At 37.2% G+C, this 17,161-nt stretch overlaps 1 protein-coding gene across 2 annotated transcripts in view; it reads right to left on the bottom strand.

Annotated features, from left to right (window-relative positions):
* The window catches only part of FSIP1 (fibrous sheath interacting protein 1), a 263,273-nt gene that overhangs the window by 240,301 nt on the left and 5,811 nt on the right, over window positions 1–17,161 (bottom strand). Inside the window, exons 2-5 of one of the 2 annotated variants that reach the window (XM_027870092.1) lie at window positions 15,044–15,176; window positions 6,901–7,063; window positions 5,060–5,158; window positions 3,053–3,207 (exon numbers count right to left, since the gene is read on the bottom strand). In XM_027870092.1, coding sequence (XP_027725893.1) covers window positions 3,053–3,207; window positions 5,060–5,158; window positions 6,901–7,063; window positions 15,044–15,169 — 543 coding nt within the window. In that variant the 5' untranslated portion in view covers window positions 15,170–15,176. The remainder of the gene's footprint in view (window positions 1–3,052; window positions 3,208–5,059; window positions 5,159–6,900; window positions 7,064–15,043; window positions 15,177–17,161) is intronic. The other variant, XM_027870093.1, reaches the window with a different exon arrangement.

Here is a 17,161-nt window from a genome sequence, read left to right as displayed (position 1 = left end):
CCCTCCAATGGTATAGATTGCAACCCATCTATGCTCCATTATCCTATGGAACACACATAATTTTGATTTTGGAGATTCTGTTTCTTCATGATTTTCAGCATATATATGGCATAACTGGAAAAAATTTTAGTGTAAAAATAGATGAGTTTTATCTCAGAGAGTGATTTGGGATCTCAGAGAGTGCTCACAATTAACCAAATGCAATCGAGCCTACTTTATTCCTTCTACTTATTTCTGGACCCAACTCACTGTCCATATGTAGCATCATTCCTAGCTATACGCACTGATGCACTAACTCAATGAACTGTGTCCCTTTCTGAAAAATAGGCATTCCTCAGTCATTTAGGAGTTTTCTGTACAGATTGTAAGATTAGTCTCTTTTAAATTTCAGTAGATCTAATTGAAAAGGCCCTGAAGTATCATGGAGTTTTATGCAAGCAGCATCAGTGCCATACAAAAAAAGAGCATATAAAGGGTCATACCATCCATCCCTCTTCCATAGCACATCCTCCAGGCCTGAGCTGAACCCAATATTTCTCTATGTGTTCTCTATTATTATATCCATCAATGAATCTTGAAGTGAAGTGAACTTCTTGCTCCATTATCAAAATCTTTTGTGATCTTGACGCATGTGTAGATCTTGACATATTGTGTGTGTCTGTGGCTAAACTCCTTGAAAAAGCTGTCTACAATAGCTGCCTCCACTTCCTCTCCTCTCACCCTTTTCTTAACTCTCTCTTCAGTCCAGCTTCTGACCTCATCATTCCACCATAACTGTTCTCTCCAAAGTTACTAATGATCTCTTAGTTGCTAAATCTAATGGCCTTTTCTCAACCCTCATTCTTCTTGACCTCTCTTCAGGTTTTGATGCTGTTGAGTACTCTCTTCTCTAGGTTTTCAGGACACTCGTCTCTCCTGTTTCTCCTCCTACCACCTGACTACTCCTTCTAAATATCCTTTGCTACATTTTCATCCAGGTTATTTCTACTATTTATGGGTGTCCCACAGGGCTCTGTCTCTTCTCCCTCACTATCACTCTACTTCATGATCCCATCAGTTCCCATGGATTCAATTATCATCTCCATGCCGATGATTCTTACTTCTGTTTATCCAGCCCTAATCTCTCTGCTGACCTCCAATCTCACATCTCCAGCTGCCAATAGGCAGACATTTCAAACTGGACATCCTGTAGACATTTTAAATTCAACATGTAGAAAACAGAACTCATTATCTTTCCCCAAAAATCCTGCCCACTTCCAAACCTCCCCTATCATTGTTGAAAGTAACACCAACCTCCCAGTCCCCCAGATTTGCAAACTAGGTTTCATCCTTAATCTCTCATTATTTCTCACCCCCATATCCAATCTGTTGCCAACGTCTGTCAAATTCACCTTTGCAACACCTATCAATATGCACCCTTCTCTCCTCTGATATTTCCACCATTCTGGTACAGACTCTCATCTCCTGCTTAGATTCTTGCAACAGATTGCTGGTTGCTTTACCTGTCACAAGTCTCTCCCCAATCTAGTCTATCCTCCAATCAGCTGCCAAAATGTCTTTCGTAAAGCACAGGTCCATGTCAACCCCCTATTCAATAAACTCCAGTGGCTCTCTATCATCTCCAGGTTCAAATATAAAATCTTCTGCTCGCTGTTCAAAGCCTTTCATAACCTAATTCTACTTTTCTAATCTTCTCATATTTTACACCACCTCCCAACTCCTCCCATCTATGTACTCTTCTTCAGTCCAGTGGCACTGTCGATTACACAACTGTGAAGCCATGGTCGAATACAAAAAATACTTTATGAAATACTGTCTTCTTATTTTCATCCAAAATACCAATAGAATGTATACAGATCATTCTCACAGAGAAGAGAAAATAGGCACATGAGTCTGTAATGACAAACTTCTCAATTGTCTTTTTTTTTAAATCTGTGATTTTTTGTCCGCCCATTCAATTCAACTTCCACAAGCACCAGAAAAGATGCTGATACTGGTAACCTGTTATTTGTTGTCTGTTAAGCTGAAATTACTTTTACTTCTGTGCTGTGTCTCCAAACTTTCTTCTCGAATAAAGTATTTATGCTATAACAGCAAGGGCCTCCTAAGTAGGGCCTTAGATCTCTTTCATTTCTTATTCCTGAATTATACTTTATGATTTTTTTTGCTATGCTCCCCTGTGACTCCCTTCATAAATTTCAGTGTACACGTAATTTGGTTTGAGGGATATTGTAAAGTTTTTCATAGAATTTCTTTGCCTCTTCATCCTCTGCAACAGATACTGGTTCATAAGCTGGAGTTGGTCTTTTTGTTTGTTACGGTCTTCATCAGAACTTCAGGGAAATGCGATCAAGTAACCCACAATAATATTTCTTATTCCCTCTGAGCATATTATCAAATCAAATTCTACCAATTCACCAATATATGAACTATCCTTCCATTTAGCTATAATTTCCTTATACTCAATTTCATAACAAAATTAGTTAGGTCTAACTTATTTAAAAGACAATTGAACCAAATTAAATTTAGACTACTTAAGACAGTGACTTATAAATACCTATCTTATGTCACTCTTCTTAACTGTGTGCACAGCTGATTCATTGATCACAAATAAAATAGTCATCAAGGGTCACATTTTTTTGACCTGGCTATTCACCAACCAAACTTTAAACTCTGTGTAGAAAGACCAGAGCTTCTTGCTCAGATGTAAGACCAAGATGCCCCACTCCTGCTCACTCCAGAGTTCAGACAAAAAGATCCAGCCCTATACTTATGAAGAAAATACTTATCAGTACAGGTCAGATGCATATCTATTATCAGAAATACTTCAGAACACAAATTGTGCTATTAAGGGTTAGATATACAACTATCTATTAACTATTAACCTGAATACAGACACAGCCAATTGTTCATTCTCCAAGAATAAAATAAAATATATCCTTAAAACCACCTCAAGCACATCCTACTTCTCATCAACATAGCCAGGAAATACCATGCCTTCCCTGGGAATTTTGCCTTTCACATGTCACACTGATTGTCATCTCTGTCTTACCCGAAGTTCTTCCCACAGTTTTGTTCTCATTTCTTGGCCTTGCTTTTTTATTTCTTTTTCTTTAAATTGTTTTTCCACCAATAGTTTGTCAAGTCTCTTCATCTTTTTAACAGCTTCCTGAAGCTGAAGATCCAATTCTTTTATTTTGGAAATGTCTATGTGAAAGGGAAAGTAAAAGTTTGTTTAGCCTTTAGAATTGGAACAGATCATCTAGTTCAACCCCCCCATTTTACAGATAAGGAAACTGGGGCTACTTTCCACATATATTGCCACCTCTTGGATTTTTAGTCCATTCATTGCCCTTGCCCGAACCGTCCTTCCTATTCTCCATTTATTCAAATCCCATCTCCCAACTAAAGAGTCCCCTTCAAGGTCTACTTCAGGTTCCACCTTCTCCATGAAGCCTTCCTTGAACACATTAGCTTTCAATGACCTCTCCCTTCCTTTGAACTACTATAGCAAGTAGTCTTGCCAAAGTATTAAAATTGCAAGGTTTTTCATTATCTATTCTTTCTTTAATTCATTGAATCTCCACAGGAGGTAAAGCATTAAACTAGCCAGTGGTAGAGTGGAAGGGGGCTGAACTTGAAGCAAAGAGGACATGGATTAGAGTCCTAGTTCTACCACTTTGGGCAAGTCATTGAACCTGAGCTTCAGCTGCTTCTATAAAATGAAAACAAGATTATTTGCAGTACCTAATTCTTAGGAATTGTTGGGAGGAACTTCTGAAACCTTAAAGGGCTACATCAATAATAATAATTACTATTATCATAGCCAACATTTGACACATCATCATAAGGTTTACAAAGTACCTTACCTACAATCAGGCCTCACAAAAACTCTGTCAGATAGATATTATTATTCCCATTCATTAGATAGGGAAACTGTGGCTCTGAGAGATTGTGTGATTTGTCCATGATAATATAATTTATAAATGGCAGAAGATAAATTCAAACCCAGGTTTCTTCTGATGTACAGATCAAGAATCTTTTCACTATACTATACTGGAAGCTATAAATATATAAACATATATACATACATATACACACATATATATAGTCACATTTGGCTATAGGAAGATGTAAAAGAACAGAACTTGGCCTGAAGAAGCTTATACTATGGTAGGGGAAATAAGACACAGACCCAAGTAACTACTAAACTTGGAGCCAAGAGACATAGGTTGGAGTCCTGCCTCTGATGCTTATTATAAGCTACGTCACCATCAGCAAGAGATTAATGACAACATTACTTCTGAGTCCCAATTACTTCATCAGTAAGATGGAACAAAATAATACCTGTAATACTTGCCTTAAAGTAGCTGTGAGAATGAGATATGGATCAGATAAAGGATATAAAATGCTTTGCAAACCACAAAGCACTATACAGGTATCAACTATTATTATCATTACAATGAATAAAGTTCTATATGTGAACAGAGAAATCTTTAAAAAAAAAAACTTTTAGGAAATGTTTCATTTAGTTACTCAGGAATTTCCTTGAGTTTTTATTTTTAACATTAAATTCTAGGAAATTGGGACCACTTAGGGCCTTTGAAATTATTCAAATTTTAAATTAAACATGACTAAAAGTAATAACCTTGCAGGGAAATAATCAAACATTGACCTACTTTGGGTTTTTTTTAGCCTTCCCAGATTAAGCCAGCAGGAGTTTATATAGTTACATGAAAGAAAGAAGTCACAGCTTCTGAGAAGTCCAAATGATCAATCACATTCCCCCTAATGGGGTCACTTTGTTTTTGAAGGGGAGGAGTCTCCAAGAATATCAGCCCTATTAATGAATGGGTACTGCAACACTTAATGCAGCCAGTGGAACATCTGTAATTCCCCACTGCCATTCCTAACATTCTCAGCTTGAGTCTACTTGGGTGGTCTAAAGATCAGGTATTTAAAAGTATCTTACACAGTTTATACAGCTACCATAGCAAGATAAATACAACGACATTTGTCTTATTGAACTGTGGCCCACAACAAACCTAAACCATACTACCTTCTTTCACTTGGCTTAGGATATCCTTAGGCATATCAAAGAGAGTGAAATACTGAACTTCATATTCATCTTCTGAAGCAATCAGACTGGAATTAAGTTCTTGTAATCAAGCAAAAACAAAAATGACAATATTCAGTCTTTCAAAAATTAAGTAAAACTAAGTAAAAATTCATACATAAGAAATAGAAATGTTGGGTTTGTGTCCTGACTCCAACATTTACTATCTGCATAGCCTAAGTCATTTTAACCATTTAAGCCTCAGGTTACTCATCTATAAAGTACACAGATGGATAAAGTACTACAGAGGATTACAGTAAAAAAAAATGCTTTATCAAGATTAAAGCACTATGTTATTATATTGTTATTATGAGTGTGATTAATAAATTGTATTAATAAGTTATACTTATCATATAATTTCAATCATACAGAGGTTTGTGAAGAGAGGCAGTTTCTCATCATGTATAGATTATTGGGTTAGAGATAAGTACTTATCATCATGGGTACAGTTATGATGATGGTAGTTCAAATGCCATCTCTAATATTTACTATATGAACCTGTATAAATCACTTAACCTCTAGAGTCCCAGGCAACTCTCAATCTATGAAATTTTAAATAGACTGCAATCTGCATTAATGTGGACACAAGTGTCACACAGGGAGTTCCATATGTTGAGGAAATTAATGATAATAATAATAATAATAATCATTGCTGGCATTTACATAGGACCTGCTAAAAATCACAGATCCCTCACAGATTTATGTAAAGATTTATAGAATACTTTCTACTAAATTAATATGTAACAGTATTTTAATAACTAACATTTTTTCCTAATGCTTAATACTATATTTCTTTATACTTCGATGTATACATGATTATATCAGCATAGATAGACATTTCCTCAAGCCATAAAGATCAAAATCCCTGAATTCCTTGAAGGAAGCTTTAGGAATTTTCCCTCCATGTTTCTCACCCTGTCCAGCTCATGTCCATGTCTCTCCATACATTCTCTATGTCAGCTACCCTTCCCATTCAGAAGCTCCAAAGCCACCATAAAGGTCAGAAGCTCACTTGCAGGCAAGATTTTGCGTAGATATGCTCTGAAACACCATATTCCATTTAGAACTTTGAGGCAGGTTAATTCTTCAAATTCTTCTATGATTTAAGTTCTGCCCAGTGAATCAGCCTCCCATATTGCCAACATACTTGGTTTCCCAGCCCCAATCAAAGCCTTACTACCTTCGATGCAAGCTGGATGTCCATACTATCTCCTTTTGAACCCTCATCTCTATTTTGATCAGTCTTCTTCCTCAGGCACATTCCACCACAGTTCAGCAGTCTCCTACCTCATTCACTGTGGTCCTTTGAAAATCCATCCTATTCTCAAACTCCCTTACATCCCCTAATGTTTCAACTAAACTTATCCTACCTACAAGCTTTAGCTAAAACCTGGCTTTCCCATGAGAATACCACATACCTCATAGCTCCCTAACCTAAAGGCCACTCTCTCTATAACCCTACATTCACACACAGAGTTAGGAGGAGAAAATCGGCATATTCTTCCCTTCCCATGCTACTTCCATACAGTTTTTCTACCTTCATCTTTCAACAACCATTCCCCTTTTAAAGCAAATGTAATCTATTTATGCCTATTCTTATTGTTGTCATCTATCACCTTCCAAGTTACTCTTTCAATTTTCTCAATGGCTTGGTTCATGGACTTCTTTAATATACCCCCAGTCACCATCCTCAGAGACTCGCAATATTCAAGCTGATAATCTCACTCAATATCTTTTGTTTTTAGAATGTAGCCTTTGTGGTTATTATTAGCCTACTAGCATACCTGAATACTCAGTGCAAGAAGCCTTGGTCTGTTCATGTAAATTGTGGTCAACCTTCTGAGTATCATGTTTCTTCTTACCATTAATGCTATTACTTTCCCTGAAATTGTAATTTTCTATATTGCTCTGCTGGCTACTACTATTCAAGTTGATTGAAGGATCAACCTAAAAATAAATTTCAGATTCAGTTGTATTTTTAAAATATAATTTATATTTTAAATAAATACTTAGATGCTAGTAAAAGCAGTAACCTGAAAAATCAAAATGCACATACAAACATCTCTAGGTGTTTATCTATATATATATGTGGACACAAGTGTCACAAAGGGAGTTCCATATGTTGAGGAAATTAATGATATGTATGTGTGTGTGTGTGTGTATATTATATATATGTATATATATATATATATACACACACACACACACACATGGAAACACAGAAATACCACTACCCTTGCCCAATGCAGCAGAGCAGAACCCAGACCTAGCTATGCACACACCAAGGACAGAGAAAGCTTAGTGAGATGCCAAGATTTGCAAAGAACTAAAAAAGAACACCTATTAGATAAGTAGAAGAAACTGTCACCACTTAGCCTGAAAGGAAAGCTGAGAGGAAGCTTAAATATTCAAGGTTACTGTGCAGAATCAAATCAAATGTTCTCCATCTCTACTGAGGGAAAAGTAAGAAAAAAATGTTTACTATAGGATTTTATTTGATTGATTGAGACAGATAGATAGACAGACACTGATCTTATGTTAGACAGACTTAGTTTAGCTAACTACAAAGAACTTCCTAATAGTGAGTATGCTAAACATTGGTATGCATTTCCTGATGAACATGAGAAAATTATTTTCTCTGAAAGCTGTTTTTAAATAAGCCTGTATTATTTCTAGGATGCACTGTATGATCTATCTGAAGACAGGGGAATGGAGTCATTGATCTCTCAAGATCACTTTCATCCCACTGAATCTTTGCTCTCAGGTCTAACTGGCTGAGTGGCAAGTTTTGATCCCTGCAGAGACTGACAGCCTGTCTCTCTGCTCTGTCCGGTTAGACCTCCAGTCCTTGGTTTCTACATGAGGCTGGGCATTGCAGCACTATACTACAGCAGAAAAAACAGCACCATACTTCTCTCCTACCTTAGGATCTATGTGGTTCTCCTAACTCCTCCAAGGGCTATTATGAAAGTCCCCACTACCTCAAGTCTCAGGATCACTCTATTCCTATAGAGCGGCTGCCATATCTCTGAGGCTAAATTCGGTGGGGCTGATCCTTAAGAATATGTAGGCATATGATATAAGATTGACAGAACTTTACACAGAATTAAAAGAAAAACTAAAGGCAAAGACCATCAATTAAAAGGTCAATCTTTTTGTAGGAAAAAACAACAAAGATGTCATCACACAGTTTTCCTTTTCCTTCTGGTACTTGAGTAGTTGATGCACATTATCGTAATTCTGTGGGCACTCAGTACTTGGGATGGGAGGAGAGGTGGAACACAAAGTAGAGAGCCTATAATATACCATAAACAAATTAATTAATAGCTTATTATAACACAAATGAATTTCTGTCAGATCAGATTTTGATTAGGAAGAGGGAAAAGATTTAGATTGAAAGACCATTAGAGTGCTAAGTACCTAGGGGACTAGGGAAGGGATGAAAAGTCTAAAGAAAGAAGAGCCATACTTTGCCTACTGTACAATTTCACTTAGGAGTCCTGCTCCCAAGTACCCAAACCCCAATTGCCTTCCAGCCATCTTCCCTGTACTCCACACCTACTGACTCCTCTCTTCCCAATTACTATTGCCTCTCACATTACCAATTTTCTTTCTGACCCTCAGTCTATACTCCCATCATATACCTACCTTCCTCTCTGTCCCATTTTCCTTCTTCAATATTTCCATACTATACTAGTTATTCTCCCTAAACAAGTAAATGCTTCCTTATAAACATTTTGGGGCACCTAAGTAATGCAGTGGATAGAGGGCCAGGCCTGGAGTCAGGAAGATTCATCTTTCTGAGTTCAAATCCTGCCTCAGACACTTCTTAGCTGTGTGACCCTAGACAAATCACTTAGCCCTGTTTGCCTCAGTTTCCTCCCCTGTAAAATGAGTTGGAGAAGGAAATGGCAAACTACTCCAGCATCTTGGCCAAGAAAACCTCAAATGGGGTCGTGAAGAGCTGGACACAACTGAAACAACTGAACAACTGAACAACAACAACAACAACAACAACAACCTGTTGTTTGTAACTAATGTGCCCTTCTGACTGGATAACAGAACTTGTAAGCTATGATTCTGGGTAAGTGCTGACTCCCAGAGTGCCTTAAATCTGGGGCAACTTTTCTAGGGACCCTTGTATGATAGAGTCCCAGAAGCTACACTGAATTTCAGAAAACATTTTAAAGTAGAATTTATTTTTCTAACCAAAGTTTACCAAAATTCTAGTGAATTTAGGAGTAATTTAGTCCTTACTCTTCCAAAACCTGAAGCAATACTAGTGTAAGTAACATTAATAAGCTGAATCTGGTAAAGAATACTAAGAATAGTCCCAAAATAAAGTTGATTTTTAGCTTTACTGGGGAAAAGAGGAGATGGGCCATTGCTCGGGAGCATTAGACAATCACAACAGAGAAGGAAGAGGAGGTAAAACTACCAAAGTTTTATTATACTTGCTTTCTCCATGACCCAAATGACCACATTAGATTCTCCCAGGAAAGACAGAGTACGGCAGTGATTAGAGTTGGCCTCAGAGCTAAGAAGACTTGAGTTCCAGTCCCTGATGACAACTACTGACCATGGGACTCTGGGCAAATCAGTGAAAACTCCGGTGCCTCCACATCTTTCTATGACTGGTTTTCCTTCTGTGGAAATTCTCCATCTTATCAATCTCCAGAATAGTGAAGGTTCTCAAGTCCATGTCAAAAAAGAAGAGATGAAAGAAATGTGGGCTGTTTAGCCTTGAAAAGAGACAACTCGGCAGGGGACCATAAGAGCAGTCTTCAAGTATCTGAAGATTTGTTCTGTTTAACCAAATAGGAGGAAATAATAAAAAAAAAAGGCAGGTTTCAGCTTGACATAAGGTGGAGTTGCCCATAAGTGGAATGGGTTGCCTCAGCTAGGAATGGCTTCCCCTTCGTTAAGGTCTCCAAGTGAGGGCTAGACAACCATTTGCTAGGGACTCTGGAGAGGGGGTTAGTTAGGTAGTAAGGTGGAGCAGCTTCTCAAGTCCCTTCCCATTCTGGGATTCAGAGAAGTAAAAAAATTACACAAAATCAACTTTAATTTCTTTATTTAGGAAGCATAAGATACACATTATTTTTTTTTTTAAAAAAGCGGACCACGTACATTTGACTCACCATTAATCTCAAACAAACTGTCATGAATTTTCCTTATTCTAGTCTAACAACTTTCATGAGACTTTACTTTTCGAAATAAACTCCGAAATTCCTATCACCTAATGCATATGACATATGTGTATCTTTTTCTTGAAAGGTCCATAATTTTAAACCCTTCTCTATTCTTTAACTGTGGAATAACCCTACATCACCATATTGATAAGCATTTAAAAATGCACCTACACTGAAGTCCTATTTTATCACCACATCATGGAACAGATGTGACTCCAGGTTCCTGAAAAGTTGCCAATGGAGGAGCACAAGTTCTGGCAGGTCCTGCTAAGCTGGAAAAGCTTCAGGCCTGGTCACAGATGGTATGTCAGTTGTCCAAGTACAGAGAGACTCCTGAGCAAGTGGTTAGACACCAGATGAGAAATATTTTTGACCAGTAACTCATAAAGTCATCTAGTAAAGTATAGAGGGGATGCAATTTGCCTTGCAAGATAAGATTTTATAAATACCACATTCCTAGAAAATAGCAGACCATATACAACATATATGCCTATTTCAGTTTTAATAAAGCATAAATTTGGATGGATTTTCCTTCAATCTGACTAACAAGGAATCACTAACCTAACTTGCATGAACCTTATCCTTTTTATAGGAGACCAAATTTGTGATTTAACAATAACAAAATCTTGGATTTTTCATACTCCTGAAGTACTGTACATACAAGTCAATAACGCAATGTTAGTTATTTTAAAATTCTTATTTTTAAAATATCATAATTCAAGAATGTATGTCACAAATATAGTGCTTGCATATCAAAACTATGTACCAATCTTCCTTCTACATTCAAAATTGGTTAGGCTTTTATTAGTGTAATATGTTTAATTTTCTGCTTCAAAACTTAGATAAGATGTAAAGATTTTGAAGCATAAAAAAAAGAATGACCAAAATAGTTAAGTGGTTGGGGATAATAAAAGACTTATGTTCCAAATAAATAACTGGGATCATTCATTCAGAAGAAAATGTGGTTCACTGTGAATTTAATGGTTATAAGATAATTATAATGAAACAGTATGGCTATCAGTACACATTGTATATCCACTGAAGGTGAGTAGGGACCAAAACGAAAGAAAGCCCTTGAGTTAGACATTAACAGATTTGTACATGAGTTCTGAAAATCATTCAACTCACAAAAATTGTATTTAATTGGCATCACCACCATCCTTTTCTATATTCTCCAGTCCCCGTCCTCCCTATCCTCTACTGCTTCCTTCCCATATTACTGGGCTAAGAAAAAACTGTCTCTCTCTCCACCTTTCCTGAGAGCCCTTTGTCTCAGTCTCCCCTTTGCACCACAGGCCACCTTGTACTATACGTGTTAGGCTCCCACAATGGGCTTTAAGCTCTTTAAAGGATAGGACTGCATCATTCTTAATCTTTGCAACACTAACAGTGTGCATATAGTAAGTACTTAATGTTTGTTGAAATCAATTGAATGAATGTAGCTTAAATTTCCCGCCATTGAACTCAGAAACCATGAAAATCGAACAAGAATTTGAGAAAAATAAAACCTCTTTTCAAAGTAAAATACTAGCTATGCCTACAGGCACATCTGTGTTATCTGTGCCTATGCTAAAAGGCCATCCCATCGGCTTTCTGATTGGCCAAGAGTACAGATACAGCTCTTAAATTCTCACAAATGAAAACTTATCTCTCTGTTCCTCTCCAATCCATGCTCTACATAGACGCCGAAATCATCTTCCTAAAGTACAAGTCTGACTATCTTACTCCCCAGCTCAAATATCTTCAGTGGCTCCCCCCGTTACCTCTAAAATAAAATATGAACTCTTTAGTTTGGATTTTTTGAATATGATTTGAGACTTTTATCAAAAATCCCTACCCAGCTGCTTCTTCCATCCACACTCTGATTTCTCTCTAACTAGAGAAAACTTTATCTGCTTCTGACCTAGCAAGAAGGAACCTCTCATCTTGTTTTTCTAGCATTCCTTATCAGCTCTTTATCTCTTTTCTTCTTTCTTTTCCATCCTCTCTAACCTTATAGCAAAACAGAAGGAAAAAAAAAAGAAATGTAACAATGTCCTGTTTGCCTGTGTAAAAATCTAAGATAGACTTTTTTCTAATGAAAAGTTAACAATTCCCTAGAAAGTAATTTAATCATTCTGTGCCTCAAAGCGCCCTTTTATAAAAAGAGGTTGGTAATTGTTATCTGAGTTCCCTTCCAGCTCTACATGAGGGGCCCATAAACATTTTTAACCATATCAGTGTGATAACTATTTCAATATAGTTGCTTTCCTTTATAATCCTATGTGTTTTAGGTCCTATAATCCTATGGAATTTTAAAAATCAATGTTTGTTGCCTTAAAGCCCTTCACACTCTGACTCTGCCAGATATTTCTAAACACTATTGCCCTTCACACGGTTTATTTTCCAGAGAAACTGACCTACCTGCTATTCTCTGACTTTTGCATCCCATCTGCAGCCTACATGGCTTTGCCCTGGCTCATTCTCAAGCCTGGACCTCTGCCTCACACAATCCTTAGCTTTCTTTAAGGCCTAGTTTCAAATGCTACCTAAGGTGCCACTTTCTACAGAAAATCTTTCCTGATCCTCTTGGTTATTAGTACTCTCTGCCTCCTCAGATTATCTTGTATTTACTCATTTGTTTACATGTTGTATCCCTCAGCAGAATGTAAGCTTGTTAAGGACAGGTACTATTTTTCATTTATTTTTGTGTCTCCAGCATCAGCACAGTGCTTCACCCACAGCAGGTGCTTGCTAAATGTTTATTGTCTTAAATAAAAGAATAATAGTCTTGCCCCCCTCAGATCTGATCTCTGCCCACCATAGCTCAGAGAAGGTTGTTTCCATGAAGGGTTAATGTAGCCATGAGGAACAGTACAACTGTAGCAAGTTTTAAGGAAACTAGAGAGTCAAACAGACCAGCCATGCACAACAGGGCATAAAAACATGCAACTGGTACATTTAGACCATGAAAAAATAGTTACCAATAACTCTCCTAAAAGTTACTGCCATCTCTGAAGTTATTAAGGATCTTTCCTCAGTGCCAAATCTGCCAGCCTCTTTCTTCTCAGTCCTTATCCTTCCCAAACTCTCTATAGCCTCTGACATTGTTGAGCATTCTCTCCTCTCTGTGACATTGCTGTCCCTTGGCTGTCCTACCTGACTGTTCTTTCCCAATGTCCCATGATGGACCATCTTGCATATCATGCCCCCTAACTGGCGGTCCTCCAAGGCCTGCTCTCTCTCTCTCTCTCTCTCTCTCTCTCTCTCTTTCTCTCCCTCTTTCTGTGTGTGTGTGTGTGTGTGTGTGTGTCTGTGTCTAATGTCTCTGTCTCTGTCTCTCTCTCTCTGTCTCTCTCTCACTCTCTCTCTAGTTTAATTATCATCTCTATGGGCTCCAAAAACTATATAACTTGCCCTATTGTGTCTCTCTTGAGTTACAGTTGAACATTTCGAACTGCCTACTGATATTTCAAACTGAACATGCTGTCAGCATGTCAAACTCTTTAAAGGCAGGGGCACATTTGTCTTTGCATCTCCAGAGTGCCCTGCACGTAATAGGCAATTAAAAAAAAGGTTAATTGAATCTCACAGACTCCAGTACTCTGCCCTGATTACCCCTTATTATTCCTAAACTGCCCTCCTGCCTTCCACCCAGCTCAAATGTTACCTGAGGCCCTTCTAATCCCTTGTGCCGGAAAATGCTCTTTTCCTTCTCTGACCAATTATATCACTTTATTTTATACCATTCTTATGAATTCAATTTGTATTATATTTACTGAAGTAAATGTCTTCTCTCTTCTATTAAACTTTAAGCTCCCTGTGGGCGGGAGCCATGTCTTATACTTCTTTATGTCTCCTTCATGGCTGCTAGGTGTCTCCGTAGATAGAGTGACCTGGAGACAGGAACACCTGAATTCAAATTCTGCCTCCAACACTTACCAGCTATATGATCCTGGGCAAGTCACTTGACCTCTCTCAGACTCAGTTTCCTCATCTGTAAAATGGAGGTAATAACAGCACCTCCCTCCCAGGTTGCTGCAAGGATTAAATAAGATAACAGCAAAGCCCTTAACACAGTGCCTGGCACATGGGAAGCATGCTATAAATGTTACCTATTTAATTATTGTTATCTTTCATCACCTACCAAAATGTCTTAGACATAGGAGATTATGATAAATGTTTCTCAAATGTGTGAAGGAATCTGTGTTTGGAACCATTTTATCAATTAATTTATTTTCTAATCTTAATAAGAGCAAATATAAATCTTCACTTGTTACAGATGAGAAAACAAATGCCTAAAATGATTACTTGATTATTTTAAACAAACCAAAAGAGATCACAAAACACAGGAGCCATACAGGCAATGGACCTATCAAGCACTGAGGCATATTCCCATTACCAAAATCATCTTCAATTATTAGATACTATACCTTTTGTATATCATGAGTCAATGGAAGCCTATTAAGTAACTGTCTGAATGTCATTCTTTTTAGTTAAAATAAAATTTACACCAAAGTACACCAGGAAAGAGTAAAGTATAAAAAAAGAAATATCCAAAAGAGGAATAAGAGGGTTCTATTTAGTACCAATGATGCTAGAACATACAAAAAACCTCTTGAATGTATGTGTACGTGGCGGAGAAGTTCAGAGAACTTCTTTTGAGAAGTTCAAATAGCTTCTTAACAATCATCTTAGCTTTTCACAATTGCTTAAAGAGGACAAGTTGAAATCACTTCCAATAAAAAAAAATTACCTTAATAGACACTGGTTCTGGTGTCAAGACTTCCAAAGAAGCACTTGAACTTCTGCTCTCAGGATGAATTCTTGAATTTGATGCTGGTCGTGAAATTCCATCCAAGTTTCCTCTTATAATATCCATCAAAATCCTGAAAGACCAAAAAAATCAAGTTATGTCATCATGGGTTTAAATAATTAATACCTACAGAATATTACAAAATCTTAAGCTATAAAAAAATATGGCTGATAGAGTCAGACTGTAGACTTTTCTCCTGCATCTAAACAATTCATTCTATGGACTGGTATTGCCACCGTGCAAAATTTTTAACTCCATGGGGTGACTGATCTGGCAAAAGGCACAAATAAAGTACTGATGTGGACTGACAGCCTACAACTGACATTACTGGTCACCAAAAGAAATGTTTATAATATCCATGTCCTTCCTCTAATACTTACTAGGCTCTTCCATCCCAACCAGAATTGATGCAAGCTTTCCCCTGAGTTAATCATTTCATAAGAGCACTCTGTTTCTTCTCATCCTGCCTTTACTACATCCTCTTCTTTAACAAGTGCACTCCTCACTATATCAGAGCATCATAGTTACTTGAATCTTTGAACTGAAAATTACTTTCTTAAAGGAAGTCATCTGGTCTAATCATTTACTCAAACCAGGGATTCTTTCTATAGCATTGCTGGTAAATGGTCAACTAACTTCTTTTTGAATACCCCTAATAATACAGAGCTCACCACGTGCCAGGAAATTTTATTGGTGAACATCTTATTTTTAGAATATTCTTTTTTACTAAGCCAAAACTTGTCTCATTGTAATTTTCACCCAACAGTCCTCAGTTTTGTCTTCATGCTTATTCCCCCTCTATATGACATTACCTCGTTTATTTGAAACTGGCTACTCTTTCCCTCCTTAGTTTTCTTTTCTTCATACTAAAACTTCCCAGTCTCTTCAAATATGATTTCCTGGTCCTTCACAATCTTAGTTACCCTCCTCTAGACTCACTTCACAAATCTCTCTTCTCATTTTTGGCTGGAAAAAAAATGTTTTTCAAATTCACCCTAAACTCTAGAATGCATCCTTTGATCAGAAATTTGATGAGGGTCACACAACAATGTTAGGCAAGTGTATGTGTCTGAGGGGAAGGGGAGAAAACAGACAAGGAAGCAAATGGGAAGGTTCAAGATTTTTTCCTCTTAATACTTTATATATTTTCTAATTTCACCAAGGATGAGTGTATAAATTTCAACTTCACTCTCCCTGGAACCTATCACCTTAATTTGCATTCAGCATTCATTAAAAGAATTTCTTTCTCTGGAGAAACACAATGGAATGGAGAAAGGCAAGTGATTGTTCCCCTTTAGGCATAATAATATAATTTTCTGCATTTTCATGCAAAACATTCCCCTTTCTTTTTGTGAAGAGCAAAGAAAGAGTCCACACAAAAGTATTTAAGTAGGAAAGGAAAAAGAACAGAGGCAGGTATAACATATTTGTCTTAGAGCTATTGAGTGTTCCTAGGCTATTGCCTTATTTGACCCAAATGTGTTGACCCTGTCTATCTCATAAATGAAAAGGTCATTTATCCCAACATCACTGTGGTTCTTTAGAAAGGCTTGGGCTTAGGGACAGGCCTTGACATTGCTATTATTGCATGATGGATCACCCTGGATAACACACACAATATGAAAAATGTCAAAATTTACTAAAAGGTCACATATCTTGTAACTGCCCTAAACATCCTGTCAAAGAAGACATTGTCCCTTTTAAAAGCAGCAATGAGACAGAAGCATTTTGTGCACACAGAAAATACATGTCAATAAAGTCATAAGCTTATTCTAAGTACCAATGATAAGCCAACATCAAATAGTAACCAGAAGTCTGTCTTTCACTTTCCTTAAGCTTAAAAATTCTTCAGAAAATGACCTAGGCTTCAGTTTCCATTGTTCCTATTCCTGAAAATAATGAAACAGAAAGAATGTCTCCCAACATATTGTTGTTAAATAGTTCTACATGGAAGATTACTATTCCTTCCCCCCACCAAAACAAAAAAAAAATCCACTAAGTAGAGAGATAGATCCCCAAATTTGTAGTTTTATAGCCTAAAAAGAAAGGATTGCACAG

Source organism: Vombatus ursinus, unplaced genomic scaffold, assembly GCF_900497805.2.
Source record: "Vombatus ursinus unplaced genomic scaffold, bare-nosed wombat genome assembly UNPS02014794.1, whole genome shotgun sequence".
NCBI lineage: Eukaryota > Metazoa > Chordata > Mammalia > Diprotodontia > Vombatidae > Vombatus > Vombatus ursinus.
This window is presented reverse-complemented; position numbering and strand designations above follow the sequence as displayed.